Source organism: Dipodomys merriami, unplaced genomic scaffold, assembly GCF_024711535.1.
Source record: "Dipodomys merriami isolate MVZ:Mamm:240054 unplaced genomic scaffold, mDipMer1.0.p SCAF_5, whole genome shotgun sequence".
Taxonomy (NCBI): domain Eukaryota; kingdom Metazoa; phylum Chordata; class Mammalia; order Rodentia; family Heteromyidae; genus Dipodomys; species Dipodomys merriami.
In genome coordinates, this window is record NW_027206068.1 from 80,021,259 (window position 1) to 80,033,665 (window position 12,407).

A 12,407-nucleotide genomic window follows, 5' to 3' on the forward strand; every position below is an offset into this window, starting at 1 on the left:
AGAAGCCATCCTGGTCTCCCTCCTTCAACCCACATCGTGGACTTGCAGGGACTAGACCACCATGTCAGAAAGCAAAGAAGACAGAAACTACACTTGTAGTTGCTTCAACTTTACGTACTCTTATCTCAGAGTAGATGGAAGTCCTTAGTAGATTCTGACGCTGTCACCACCCAGTGACTAACGGCAGGGGCCTGCCTGCTCTGTCCTGGATGCGGGGCTTGCTCGCCCTCCCCTCCGCCTGCCCCTCGGGAGGCAGCACGGGCAGGACTGACGCGCTGAGAGCCAGAGGAAAGTCATTGTGGGAGGAAGGTTTAAATTGCAAGAAAGAAAGGCAGTTAAGAACTTCTTTTGCTCTTTATTCTAAACTGCATTATTTGCTCTTCAATAAGCTAAAATTTGCATAGTCAGTCTAGAAATGTAGCATTCCCTCTATTTCCTGGCAGCAACGTGACAACACCACGTGGGACAGAGTTTGGAGAGTACAGAGTGAAATAGGGACAGCAGTTACCCGAGCCCTTCAAGCCCAAACTCTGCCCGAAGCTGCCCTCCACGGCAGACCTAAGGCTCGGGCTCCCGTGCCTCTCCTGCGCTCCTGAGGAGCGGCGGGGCCCGGGGCCCTCGGGGCCTGTGATGCATCACAGCCCGCATCGCTGGCCCCGCATCGCTGGCCCCGCACTGCGGGTTTTCTGACTCAAAAGCTCCGTGTCTCCTAACTGTGGTGCACCCTGCTCAGGGGCACTGAGAACTCAGCCCTCCCTGAGAGCAGGCTCCTCCCTGACTGGGCGGTGTGCAAGCCCTGGGCTGGTGACACAGTGCACGAAGCCTAGGCCCAGAGCAAGTCTGCCGATCGGGGACCCAGGGCCCCGCTCTGCTCCACTGCCCCTCCCGAGGTCATTCACCCACCCCACACCTGAGCTGGGTGTGTGCAGGCGTCTGCTCCTGGGCCTGTGCCAGTGTATTTGGAACATCCAGAGAACAGTCCTGGCCTGAGCTCCTGCCAGTGTCGCTGACTGGACAGCGGTTTGTGAGGTTCAGAGTCTCTGAATTGAGATGTCCCGTGCTGAACAGGGTTCAGCTCCTGAGAAGAGACCAACTCTTTCCCCGATCTCCATTTCCTCCACTGTTGTTTTAAAGTGCAATGTTATTAGTTCTCAAGGTTTTCTCCATCACCGCCCTGGTAAAATGATTTCTGCCAAGCACCATTATTTCCTGTTTCTGGATGTCTTCTATCCCCTGCCTTTCCAGAGAGATTTCTCCCTGTGAGGAATTGTGAGCCACGAGCCAGGCCTGCAGAGCTGCGTAGAGCAAGCCCTGCGCAGGGAAGGGGTCTGGCCCTGTCTCTTCTCTGCAGAGACAGAGAAGCTGCCAACAGGGGGCTTGGGTCTGGGGGCAGAGCAGAGGGGGTCCAGTGGCCCACACTCCCCACCTTCGCTCAGAACCTCGGGGACCAGCAGAGCCTTCTTCATCTTTTCCTTGTCTCTGTCGCCCCAGATGACATTGCTGGTGCTCTGGCTCCTGTTTATCTGTCTCTGTTCATGAAAGATCCTTGCTTAGTCTCTTCCCTCACACCTGCCCTGCCCACCAAGGGACAGGATTCTTTTGCTCCCTAAAGTAAGCTCCTACCTCAATCTGGTCCAACTATTTCATGGTTCCACTCACAGCAGGAAGAGGCTAGAAAAGAGGGAGACCCAGCCCCTCGCTGCCCAAATAGGAAAGCCTGCTCCAGGCAGGCCCACCGGTGCACCACGGTACCTGGCTTGCTGTAGAAGTTGCTGAACACTTTGGGGCAGGGCACGGTGACCGTCTCTCCCACATCCGCAGGACGCCAGCACGTGATGTTGTCCCAGATGCCCCTGCAGGCTGGAAGGAGAGGCAGGGGTGAGGAACAGCCATGGGCTGGGGCGCAGCCTTCCACGAGGCTGTGATTTGCCTGGAAGCTTCACACGAGGAAATCCACTGGCTAAAGAACCACACCAGAGAGCAATTTTCCATGAACCACTTGCACGGTATTATTGAGAATGTGCGATCATTTTAACCAGCTTTGGAGAAATAAGACCTGCGAACAATTTGGTATGGACTGGGCGCTTTTGCAAGTTTTATTTCTAGTTGACAAATAATGTAGAATGATCAAAGTAATCTAATCAGCACACCCATCCCCCCCAAATACCATTTGTAAATGGTGAGAACATGTAAAACCCATTCTGGTGTTTTGGAAATCACATTTTAAAACTATAGTCACCTTGTTGAGTGACGTCCTGTTGGTGTCCCTGTCCAGCTGAGACGGCCCAGCCCTTCCTGTCTGGCGACCCGCCCCACACTCTGCCCCAGGGGCGGTTACACCTGAGGGAGGCCAGGCAGTATTCGCTTCCTGGCCGGGCCGAATCCTCCAGGTTCCTCTGTGTTATCAAAAATAACACGATTTCCTGCTTTTTAAAGGGTGAATAGTTTTCCACTGTGTATTTATGTACTATATTCTTTTTTTAAAAAAGGGTTATTGTTTCAAGAAAAAATGTACTCATTACCTGACTTATGTAACCGAATCCCCTCTGCACATCACCTTTACCATAACAACAAAAATTAAAAACACAAAAAGACCGTGGAGGAATTTGCTCCTCTCCTGTGAATTCTGATGAACACGAGCCCTCCAACATGGAAAGTGTCTTTAATAAAGAGATGACAGGGGAAAATTGAATGTGGTTATAAAGGTGAAATACAGAGTTACCTTGCATTTTCAAACAACAATTAAATTTCAAGACAGTCATTGTTTTTTTTTCTTGCTGCTGTGGTCTGTCTGCACTGGTGTGGTAAACAGGCCTGCGTGTCTCGGTGTTAGTTCGAGTCTTGCTGCTGCGTGTCTGGGTGTCAGTTCGAGTCTTGCTGCTGCGTGTCTTAGTGTTAGTTTGAGTCTTGCTGCTGTGTTTCTCGGTGTTAGAGTCTTGTTGCTGCGTGTCTGGGTGTCAGTTCGAGTCTTACTGCTGCGTATCTCGGTGTTAGTTCGAGTCTTGTTGCTGCGTGTCTCGGTGTCAGTTCGAGTCTTGCTGTTCTGGTCTGCATTGGTGTGGTAAACAGGCCTGCGTGTCTCGGTGTCAGTTCGAGTCTTGCTCCTGCATGTCTTAGTGTTAGTTAGAGTCTTGCTGTTGCGTGTCTCGGTGTCAGTTTGAGTCTTGATGCTGCATGTCTTGGTGTTAGTTCGAGTCTTGCTGCTCTGGTCTGCATTGGTGTGGTAAACAGGCCTGCGTGTCTCGGTGTTAGTTAGAGTCTTGCTGCTCTGGTCTGCACTGGTGTGGTAAACAGGCCTGTGTGTCTCGGTGTTAGTTGGAGTCTTGCTGCTGCGTGTCTGGGTGTTAGTTCGAGTCTTGGGGACTTGCTGAGGGGCCCTCTGGGACAGATGTGACCTGGCGAGCAGAGTCCGATGGAGGCAGGAGGCACACCACACGCCCCGCCGGTTCCAAGGCAGGAGGGCATGGCTCTGGCTAGCAGGTTGGGCCCTTCTGTGTGTGACTCCAGAGGTGTCTGTGATCTGTATGGTCAGAATCTGCAGCCAGCCTCACCAACGCTGCTGACCCAGCCGGGCCGCTCACCGTGTCCTCCCAAGGCAGCAGCCACCTTGCCTGGCCTCCAAGCCAAGCAGGCCCAGCAGGCCGGCTCCTCACGCTTGCGGGTCTCCCGCGCCTGCGCCCGCACCCACCCCGCAGACACCTGAGTCGCCTGTGGGCTGGGGCAGGGCTGGGGCAGGCCAACACTGCCCTGCTAGGAGGTGCTGTCCAGGAAGGCTGGCTCATCGGTGTGAGGGGCCTGTGGAGACCAGGTGAGAGCCGAAGCGCTGGGCGGGTGCCCCCGAACGTGGGCCCAAGTGCTGGGGGGTGTCCCCCCGAACGTGGGCCGAAGCGCTGGGCGGGTGCCCCCGAACGTGGGCCCAAGCGCTGGGCGGGTGCCCCCGAACGTAGGCCGAAGCACTGGGCGGGTGCCCCCGAACGTGGGCCGAAGTGCTGGGCGGGTGCCCCCGAACGTGGGCCGAAGCGCTGGGCGGGTGCCCCCGAACGTGGGCCGAAGCGCTGGGCGGGTGCCCCCGAACGTGGGCAGCTCTGCAGGCCAGCCTCAATGCACTCAAAAGGCCTGTGTGGAAAGTCACAGAACGAGGCTCCTTGCAGAAATGATGCGGGGCAGGAAGGCAGGGCAGGGCTTCCCCAGTCTCAGGGCAGCCAGAGCCTGGCTGGTCTCTGGCCACCCCACAGCAACCAACAGGGGCGGAGGAGAAAGCTCCCTTCCTGCACACAGAGCTCGTGACCAGCCGGGCAGGCAGATGCTGGCTCACCGCGAGGTCCAAGGGGCTGTGCTTTGCAGTCCCCGCCTCCGGCCCAGCACCAGCTGCCAGAGCCCCTCCTCGGTGCCCACCACCGGGCATCACGTTTCGACCTCAAGGGCGGGTGGGTGAAGCAGAGCAGCTAGCCGGTGCATCTGCTAGCCGGTGCAGACTCGTCCCCACACAGCAGGCAGATGGGGCTTTGTACACGCGACCCCGCGTTCCTCCTGAGCGCCCGTGCCTTCTGTTGTGTGTGGGGTTTGAGCGTGTAGGGACGCCTCGGGGTGAGAAGGAGCTGGAGCAGGACTGTCACTTGGAGCAGCTGTGAACCTCCGTGGCTCAGCTGGCCCTCAGTGAAGACATGCCATTGGGTCCAAGTTCTTTTATCATAGAGTGACTTCTTTCTTGCCACAGAAGAAACCAGACAAAGCACGTCCTGTGCCTTGGCCATTCCTTGCACAGAATTTGTGGTGGAGAAGGGAATGGCCATCTGGCAGGACGCACAGGTAGACGGGACAGAGCTCTGGGGTGCTGCGGTGCGGCTCTGCTGGAGTCTCAGAGCAGGAAGAAGGCCCCAGAGTGAGGGCAGGCTTGCTGTGGGGTACCTGGGGTGCCCCTGGGGGGCCTGGCGCCTCTACCTCCAGGAAGCCTCCAGATGTGATGGCAGGGCCGTGGGCAGAGGGGCTCAGGTGTCTGATGTGATGTCAGGGCCGTGGGCAGCGGGGCTCAGGTGTCTGATGTGATGTCAGAGCCGTGGGCAGAGGGGCTCAGGCATCTGATGTGATGTCAGAGCCGTGGGCAGAGGGGCTCAGACATCTGATGTGATGTCAGAGCCGTGGGCAGCGGGGCTCAGGCATCTGATGTGATGTCAGAGCCATGGGCAGAGGGGCTCAGGCATCTGATGTGATGTCAGAGCCATGGGCAGAGGGGCTCAGGTGTCTGATGTGATGTCAGGGCCGTGGGCAGTGGGGCTCAGGTGTCTGATGTGATGTCAGAGCCGTGGACAGAGGGGCTCAGGTGTCTGATGTGATGTCAGAGCCGTGGGCAGAGGGGCTCAGGCATCTGATGTGATGTCAGGGCCGTGGGCAGTGGGGCTCAGGTGTCTGATGTGATGTCAGAGCCGTGGACAGAGGGGCTCAGGTGTCTGATGTGATGTCAGAGCCGTGGGCAGAGGGGCTCAGGCATCTGATGTGATGTCAGGGCCGTGGGCAGAGGGGCTCAGACATCTGATGTGATGTCAGGGCCGTGGACAGAGGGGCTCAGACATCTGATGTGATGTCAGGGCCGTGGACAGAGGGGCTCAGGTGTCTGATGTGATGTCAGGGCCGTGGACAGAGGGGCTCAGGCATCTGATGTGATGTCAGGGCTGTGGGCAGAGGGGCTCAGACATCTGATGGGATGTCAGGGCCGTGGGCAGAGGGGCTCAGACATCTGATGTGATGGCAGGGCCGTGGACAGAGGGGCTCAGGCATCTGTTGTGATGTCAGGGCCGTGGACAGAGGGGCTCAGACATCTGATGTGATGGCAGGGCCGTGGACAGAGGGGCTCAGGTGTCTGATGTGATGTCAGGGCCGTGGGCAGCGGGGCTCAGACATCTGATGTGATGTCAGGGCCGTGGGCAGAGGGGCTCAGACATCTGATGTGATGTCAGGGCCGTGGACAGAGGGGCTCAGACATCTGATGGGATGTCAGGGCCGTGGGCAGAGGGGCTCAGACATCTGATGTGATGTCAGGGCCGTGGGCAGAGGGGCTCAGGCGTCTGATGTGATGTCAGGGCTGTGGGCAGAGGGGCTCAGGCGTCTGATGTGATGTCAGGGCCGTGGGCAGAGGGGCTCAGACATCTGATGTGATGGCAGGGCCGTGGGCAGCGGGGCTCAGGCATCTGATGGGATGTCAGGGCCGTGGGCAGAGGGGCTCAGGCATCTGATGGGATGTCAGGGCCGTGGACAGAGGGGCTCAGGCATCTGATGTGATGTCAGAGCCATGGGCAGCGGGGCTCAGACATCTGGTCCAGAAGGGGGTGGCCCCTTCAGGACCTCGGGCCAGGCCTCAGGTGACCCAGGAGTTCTGAGTTCACTGGGTCTCTCTGGCATGCGCTCATACACAGGGGAAGTAACTGATTTATGGAAGTAGAGTATTATGTACTGCTATGTTACTTGAATCCCTCCGCTTTTTGTGATACTGGAGTGTGAACTCCAGGTCTTGTACATGCTAGGCTGGCACTAGAGACTGGCTGCCACTTTGGTGCTGTAACTCCAGTCCTGCTGCTTGTAATTTATCCTGGAGAGAAGATTCTCACAAACTTTTCTTTTTCTTTTTTTAATACGTTTTTTATTATAAAATAGTGTATGGAGGGGTTACAGTGACATGAGTAAGGTGGTGAGTATGTTCCCTATTGAGCAAGGCTACCTACTCCTTTGTTTTTCCCCTACCATCCCTTCCCTCCTCCCTCCTCCCTCCTCCCTCCTCCCTCCTCCCTCCCACCTCCTCCCTCCTCCCTCCCACCTCCTCCCTCCTCCCTCCTCCCGCCTCCCTCCTCCTGCCTCCCTCCTCCCGCCTCCCTCCTCCCTCCCACCTCCTCCCTCCTCCCTCGTCCCTCCTCCCTCCTCCCGCCTCCCTCCTCCCGCCTCCCTCCTCCCTCCTCCCTCCCACCTCCTCCCTCTTCCCTCCTCCCTCCTCCCTCCTCCCTCCTCCCACCTCCCTCCTCCTGCCTCCCTCCTCCCGCCTCCCTCCTCCCTCCCACCTCCTCCCTCCTCCCTCGTCCCTCCTCCCTCCTCCCGCCTCCCTCCTCCTGCCTCCCTCCTCCCGCCTCCCTCCTCCCTCCCACCTCCTCCCTCCTCCCTCCTCCCTCCTCCCGCCTCCCTCCTCCTGCCTCCCTCCTCCCTCCTCCCTCCTCCCTCCTCCCTCCTCCCTCCTCCCTCCCACCTCCTCCCTCTTCCCTCCTCCCTCCTCCCGCCTCCCTCCTCCTGCCTCCCTCCTCCCTCCTCCCTCCTCCCTCCTCCCTCCTCCCTCCTCCCTCCCACCTCCTCCCTCTTCCCTCCTCCCTCCTCCCGCCTCCCTCCTCCCGCCTCCCTCCTCCTGCCTCCCTCCTCCCGCCTCCCGCCTCCCTCCTCCCTCTTCCCTCCTCCCTCCTCCCTCCTCCCTCCTCCCGCCTCCCTCCTCCCTCCTCCCTCCTCCCTCCTCCCTCCCACCTCCTCCCTCTTCCCTCCTCCCTCCTCCCTCCTCCCTCCTCCCACCTCCCTCCTCCCTCCTCCCTCCTCCCGCCTCCCTCCTCCCTCCTCGCTCACCCCCCCCACAAGTTGTAAAGTTCATTTTCAACATAGTGTCTTGCACATCTCATTGTTACAATGGATAAGTGAAATGAACCCCAAGACAGGGACATAAGCGGATTTTTCTTTCTTGGTATTTTTTTTTAATGTACTCATGTGATTGCTTTGTTTCTTTGTATGTTCCTCCCCCATGGTATAACCCCTGCTTTCATTGTATTTGATGTCGGTGCTCTGCATCTTGTATATACACTTTTCTAATTTGGGGAGGGGAAGGGAAAAAACCAAAATGCTTAAATATTTGAAAGTGTTTTATCTCAATCCTCTTCAAAATTTTCTTAAATGTTTTGTATGGTAAAAATGCTGTACAGAGGGGTTACAGTTACATGAGCAAGGTCATGAATACATTTCCTATAAAGCATTGTTACCTCCTTTATTTTTCCCCTACCCTTCCTTCCCTCCTACCTCCATGACTAAACTCCCCCCTCAACCTGGTCTAAATTGTAAAGTTCATTTTTTAACATAGTGTCTTGTACATCCAATTGTTACAATGGGTCAACCTGTATCCCTATTTAAGCATTTTGTTTTTTCCCTTCCTCTCCCCAAGCTAGAGAAGTGTATATACAAGATGCAGAGCACCGACATCAAATACAGTGAAAACGGGTTATACTGTCGGGGAAGAACATACAAAGCAACAAAAAAATCACATGGTACATTATAAATACATTAGGAACAATAGCAAGAAAGAAAAAACCACTGTGTCCCTATCTTGGAGTTTATTTCACTTAACATCATCTTATATGGTCATATGTACATAGATTTTGACCTTTTCTACTTGTCCCAGACATATACTAGTAATTGCAAATAAGGGAAACCATGGGACCTATGTTTCTTTGGGCCTGGCTTACTTCACTTAATATAATTTTTTTCCAAGTCATTCCATTTCCTAACAAATGGAGCAATGTCATTCTTTCTGATGGAGGCATAGAATTCCATTGTGTGTGTGTGTGTGTGTGTGTGTGTGTGTGTGTGTGTGTGTGTGTGTGTGTGTGTGAGTGTGTGTGTGTGAGTGTATCACATTTTCTTGATCCATTCATCTACTGAGGGGCATCTGGTGTAACAAACTTTTCTTTCCTGGCTGGTCTCAAACTATAATCCTCGTGAGTAGCTATAATTACAGGTATGTCAACAGCACCTGACCTTTCCAACTTACCAATGCACCTCTCACATTTCATGCTATTTTAGAAATACCATTTTATAGTTATTATTAAGCTGTGGTTACCTCACAATTCAGGTAAGGTGCACATCTATGTCTGGACAATGCCACCCTTCCTTCCCTTTCTCCAAGCCGCCCCTCCCATCCCTGCCCATGAGTTACATAGTTCGTTTTCCACATAGTGCATATGGAAACCATGACTGCGTTTGCTCCCGCTCCCTCCCTCCCACTCTGTGCCCCCTTGGAAGGCCATCGTTTTTAATGGTTGTGTGATATTCCACAATATGACCGTAACAATTAAAATTTGTAAGCTCAGCATACACAATGCTTCTAATATAAGCAAACAATGATAAGATGATCACACAAGTTATTAAGAAATGAGTAAAAAGTACTTGGAATTTTATCGTTTGAATAAATTATAGTTCTTTCTCAGCGGAAGGGAAATCTCTATGAAAAAGCTAGTAAATGTGTGAAGAGTGGTTAGCGTTGGAGAACTCAACAAGTTTCCATATTCAAACTACAGCTCTGAGTACAAATCATCAATAGGTACTGAAACCTGAACTGTCAACTACTTCTCAGTTCCTGTCATGAAGGTAGAAAGCCAGGAACCACAGAGGTGGAGAAGCTTAACTATGCTAGCAGGGCTACCAGCTTCATAGTCGGCTTGCTAGGCAGGAGCTCACCCGTGTGGGTGTATGTGGGAGGGGCTCACCCGTGTGGGTGTATGTGGGAGGGGCTCACCGTGTGGGTGTATGTGGATGGGCTCACCCGTGTGGGTGTATGTGGGAGGGGCTCACCGTGTGGGTGTATGTGGGAGGGGCTCACCCGTGTGGGGTGCGGGGTGTATGTGGGAGGGGCTCACCCGTGTGGGGTGCGGGGTGTATGTGGGAGGGGCTCACCCGTGTGGGGTGCGGGGTGTATGTGAGAGGGGCTCACCCGTGTGGGTGTATGTGGGAGGGGCTCACCGTGTGGGGTGCGGGGTGTATATAGGATGGGTCACCAACTCAGGAGACATCTGTGCAGGAATATCTATAAAGGGCATTCTTTTCAGGGTACACTTGCATGGCCTTCTGTTTCTTCTCTACTGAAGTGGATGCTGAGCAAGGAGCTTTCTGTGATCCCTCTGGGTCTACTGTGTTGAAGTAAGTCACACAAAAATGAATTACCTTCATTTTGCCAATAGAGCCACTAATCTTCTATGCCCATCATCAACTTGAAGGACTCAGAACTGGGTGGAATTGGAATTGAGCCGGGAAGACTTCATTTTGGGAGTGCTTTGTCCTCCTCTGAACTATGTACCTCTGTTCCAAACTGAATTGTCCCAGAGACGTGATTCCTACTTGCTGGCATCTCCAAGCCATTGCATCGTTGCTGCTTGTAGCAAGATGCTAGCTCTCCTGCACTGCACTCACACGCAAGTAAAACCTGAGCCAGCATGCAGAGCCTAGAGAGACACAGGGGACCCTGGCCCTTCCCAAATTAGACTGCTCCAGACCCTAAGGACCACTAGTGCTACTCAAAGAGTCTGGGGGCCAGCAGATCTACAGAGCCACCTGCTCAGGGGCTAGGTCACCAAAGATCTCAGTGGATCTCAGAGCCACCTGCTCAGGGGCTAGGTCACCAAAGATCTCAGTGGATCTATAGAGCCACCTGCTCAGGGGCTAGGTCACCAAAGATCACAGTGGATCTCAGAGCCACCTGCTCAGGGGCTAGGTCACCAAAGATCACAGTGGATCTACAGAGCCACCTGCTCAGGGGTTAGGTCACCAAAGATCACAGTGGATCTCAGAGCCACCTGCTCAGGGGATAGGTCACCAAAGATCACAGTGGATCTCAGAGCCACCTGCTCAGGGGATAGGTCACCAAAGACAGTGGATCTACAGAGCCACCTGCTCAGGGACTAGGTCACTGAAGGATCACAGCAGATCCACAGAGCCATCTGCTCAGGCACTAGCTCACTGAAGGATCACAGTGGATCCACAGAGCCATCTGCTCAGGACCCAGCTCGGCTAAGATCACGTCTCATCCCCTGGGGCCAAATCTGGTTTTGTGTGGCTTCCACCCTCAGCCTACTTGGGCACGGAAGCCTTGCAAGGCAGCAGCGGTGCCACTGTCCGCAGTGTGGCGAGACTTCCATCTCTACCTCACCTTGGCTGTCTGTCCAAGACCGACAGCGCTGTCCCCTGGACACTCGGCCGTCACTCGACAGCTGCCTGAGCTGGCTACACAGAGCTGGCTGTTTTCTGAGCTTGCAGCACACGGCAGAGATACGGGTGTCAGAGAGCTGGCATCCAGCACTTCCTGTGTAGTTTTTTGTGCATAAGGCTCTGGAGAGAGCAGAAATCCACACTGGCGGTGTGATGTAGGCTACCAGCTCCGGACCTCACAGCTCCAAGGAAGGTGGCTTGGGGACAAACCTTCACCTGGGCCTACAGCCTATGAAGGCAGGCCGCTCTGCCAGGCTCCCCTGGGCTCTGCTCCTCTGTAGGCCCCTGTGGGTGCCCTCTGCTCAAGTGGCTAACAATAAAGCACCCGTTACCCCAAGACCCATCAAATTCCAGTTATTCTGAAGGAAAACGGTGACCACAGAAATTCTACCCAAAATGACCTTGTTGCTTTTGGCTCTGAGGATGCATGTTTATACCACTTGTCTGCTGCCTGTAATTCCAGCTACGGAGGAAACAGAGATGAGGTGGATTGAATCAGCCTAGGGAAAAGGTTAGCAACCAATCGCTGGTTGTGGTGATGCCTGCCATCTTAGCTGAGGGAAGTGTAAATCAGAGGGTCCCAGTCCCGGCCAGCCTAGGTTAGACTGTGAGACCCAGTGTCCAAAGTAACTCATGGGAAGATTCGGGGTGTGGCTCGAGTGGTAGAGCCTCTGCCAGGCAAGTAGGAGGCTGAGCTAAACTTTCCAGTACCATAATCAATCCGAATTTGCTAGTGAGATAAGGACAGAGACGGCTATGCACTAGCTAAGCTGGGATTGGGTGCCAAGTGCCATTTTATGAAGGTTGTGATTAGGAATGATAACAGAAGCAGGACCAGAGAGGAAAGAAACCCTCAGAGAAAAGCGTTCAACTCAAGGGCCCAATGCGCGTGAAGCTCCAGAAACAGATGGGCTCTGGAGGCCATGGGGCTGGGGAGAGGGTGCTTCTCCTGCAGACCGCTGGTGTAGGCGCAGGTGACCACGCTGGAGCCCAGGAAAGCCCGAGAAAAACTGGCACAAGCTCAGGCGTGACAGCAACCTAACCTCCACGGAGGCAGAGACTAACGGGAAGGCCAGCAGCGTTTAGATGGGTTCCACCACACCGTTTATGGCTGTGACATCTTCACAAATGTTCACTGAGCACCGCCCATGTCAGCATCATGCTGGGTAGTGATGTCACCTCCCACCAGCTCTTTGGCAAAGAGCTTCTCCTGACAGATGAACGGCAGAGGCTTACCTGGCCACCACAGTCTCTGGCCTGCGGTTGGTGAGTGAGCCCACTTACGGTCTGAGAGAAACAGGGAAGAGGCAGGACGGGAAGGCGGGAGACAAGGCTCCTCAGAGCAAGGGCCCAGCGGAGCTGAGCAGCCAGGGCGCCGCGCCTGGGAAGTGCTGAGAGGCCCGGGTGCTTCAGAG

At 54.8% G+C, this 12,407-nt stretch overlaps 1 protein-coding gene across 1 annotated transcript in view; it reads right to left on the reverse strand.

Moving 5' to 3' along the window:
- The window catches only part of Vipr2 (vasoactive intestinal peptide receptor 2), a 64,828-nt gene that overhangs the window by 35,669 nt on the left and 16,752 nt on the right, over positions 1-12,407 (reverse strand). Inside the window, exon 3 of the mRNA XM_069997213.1 lies at positions 1,753-1,860. Coding sequence (XP_069853314.1) covers positions 1,753-1,860 — 108 coding nt within the window. The remainder of the gene's footprint in view (positions 1-1,752; positions 1,861-12,407) is intronic.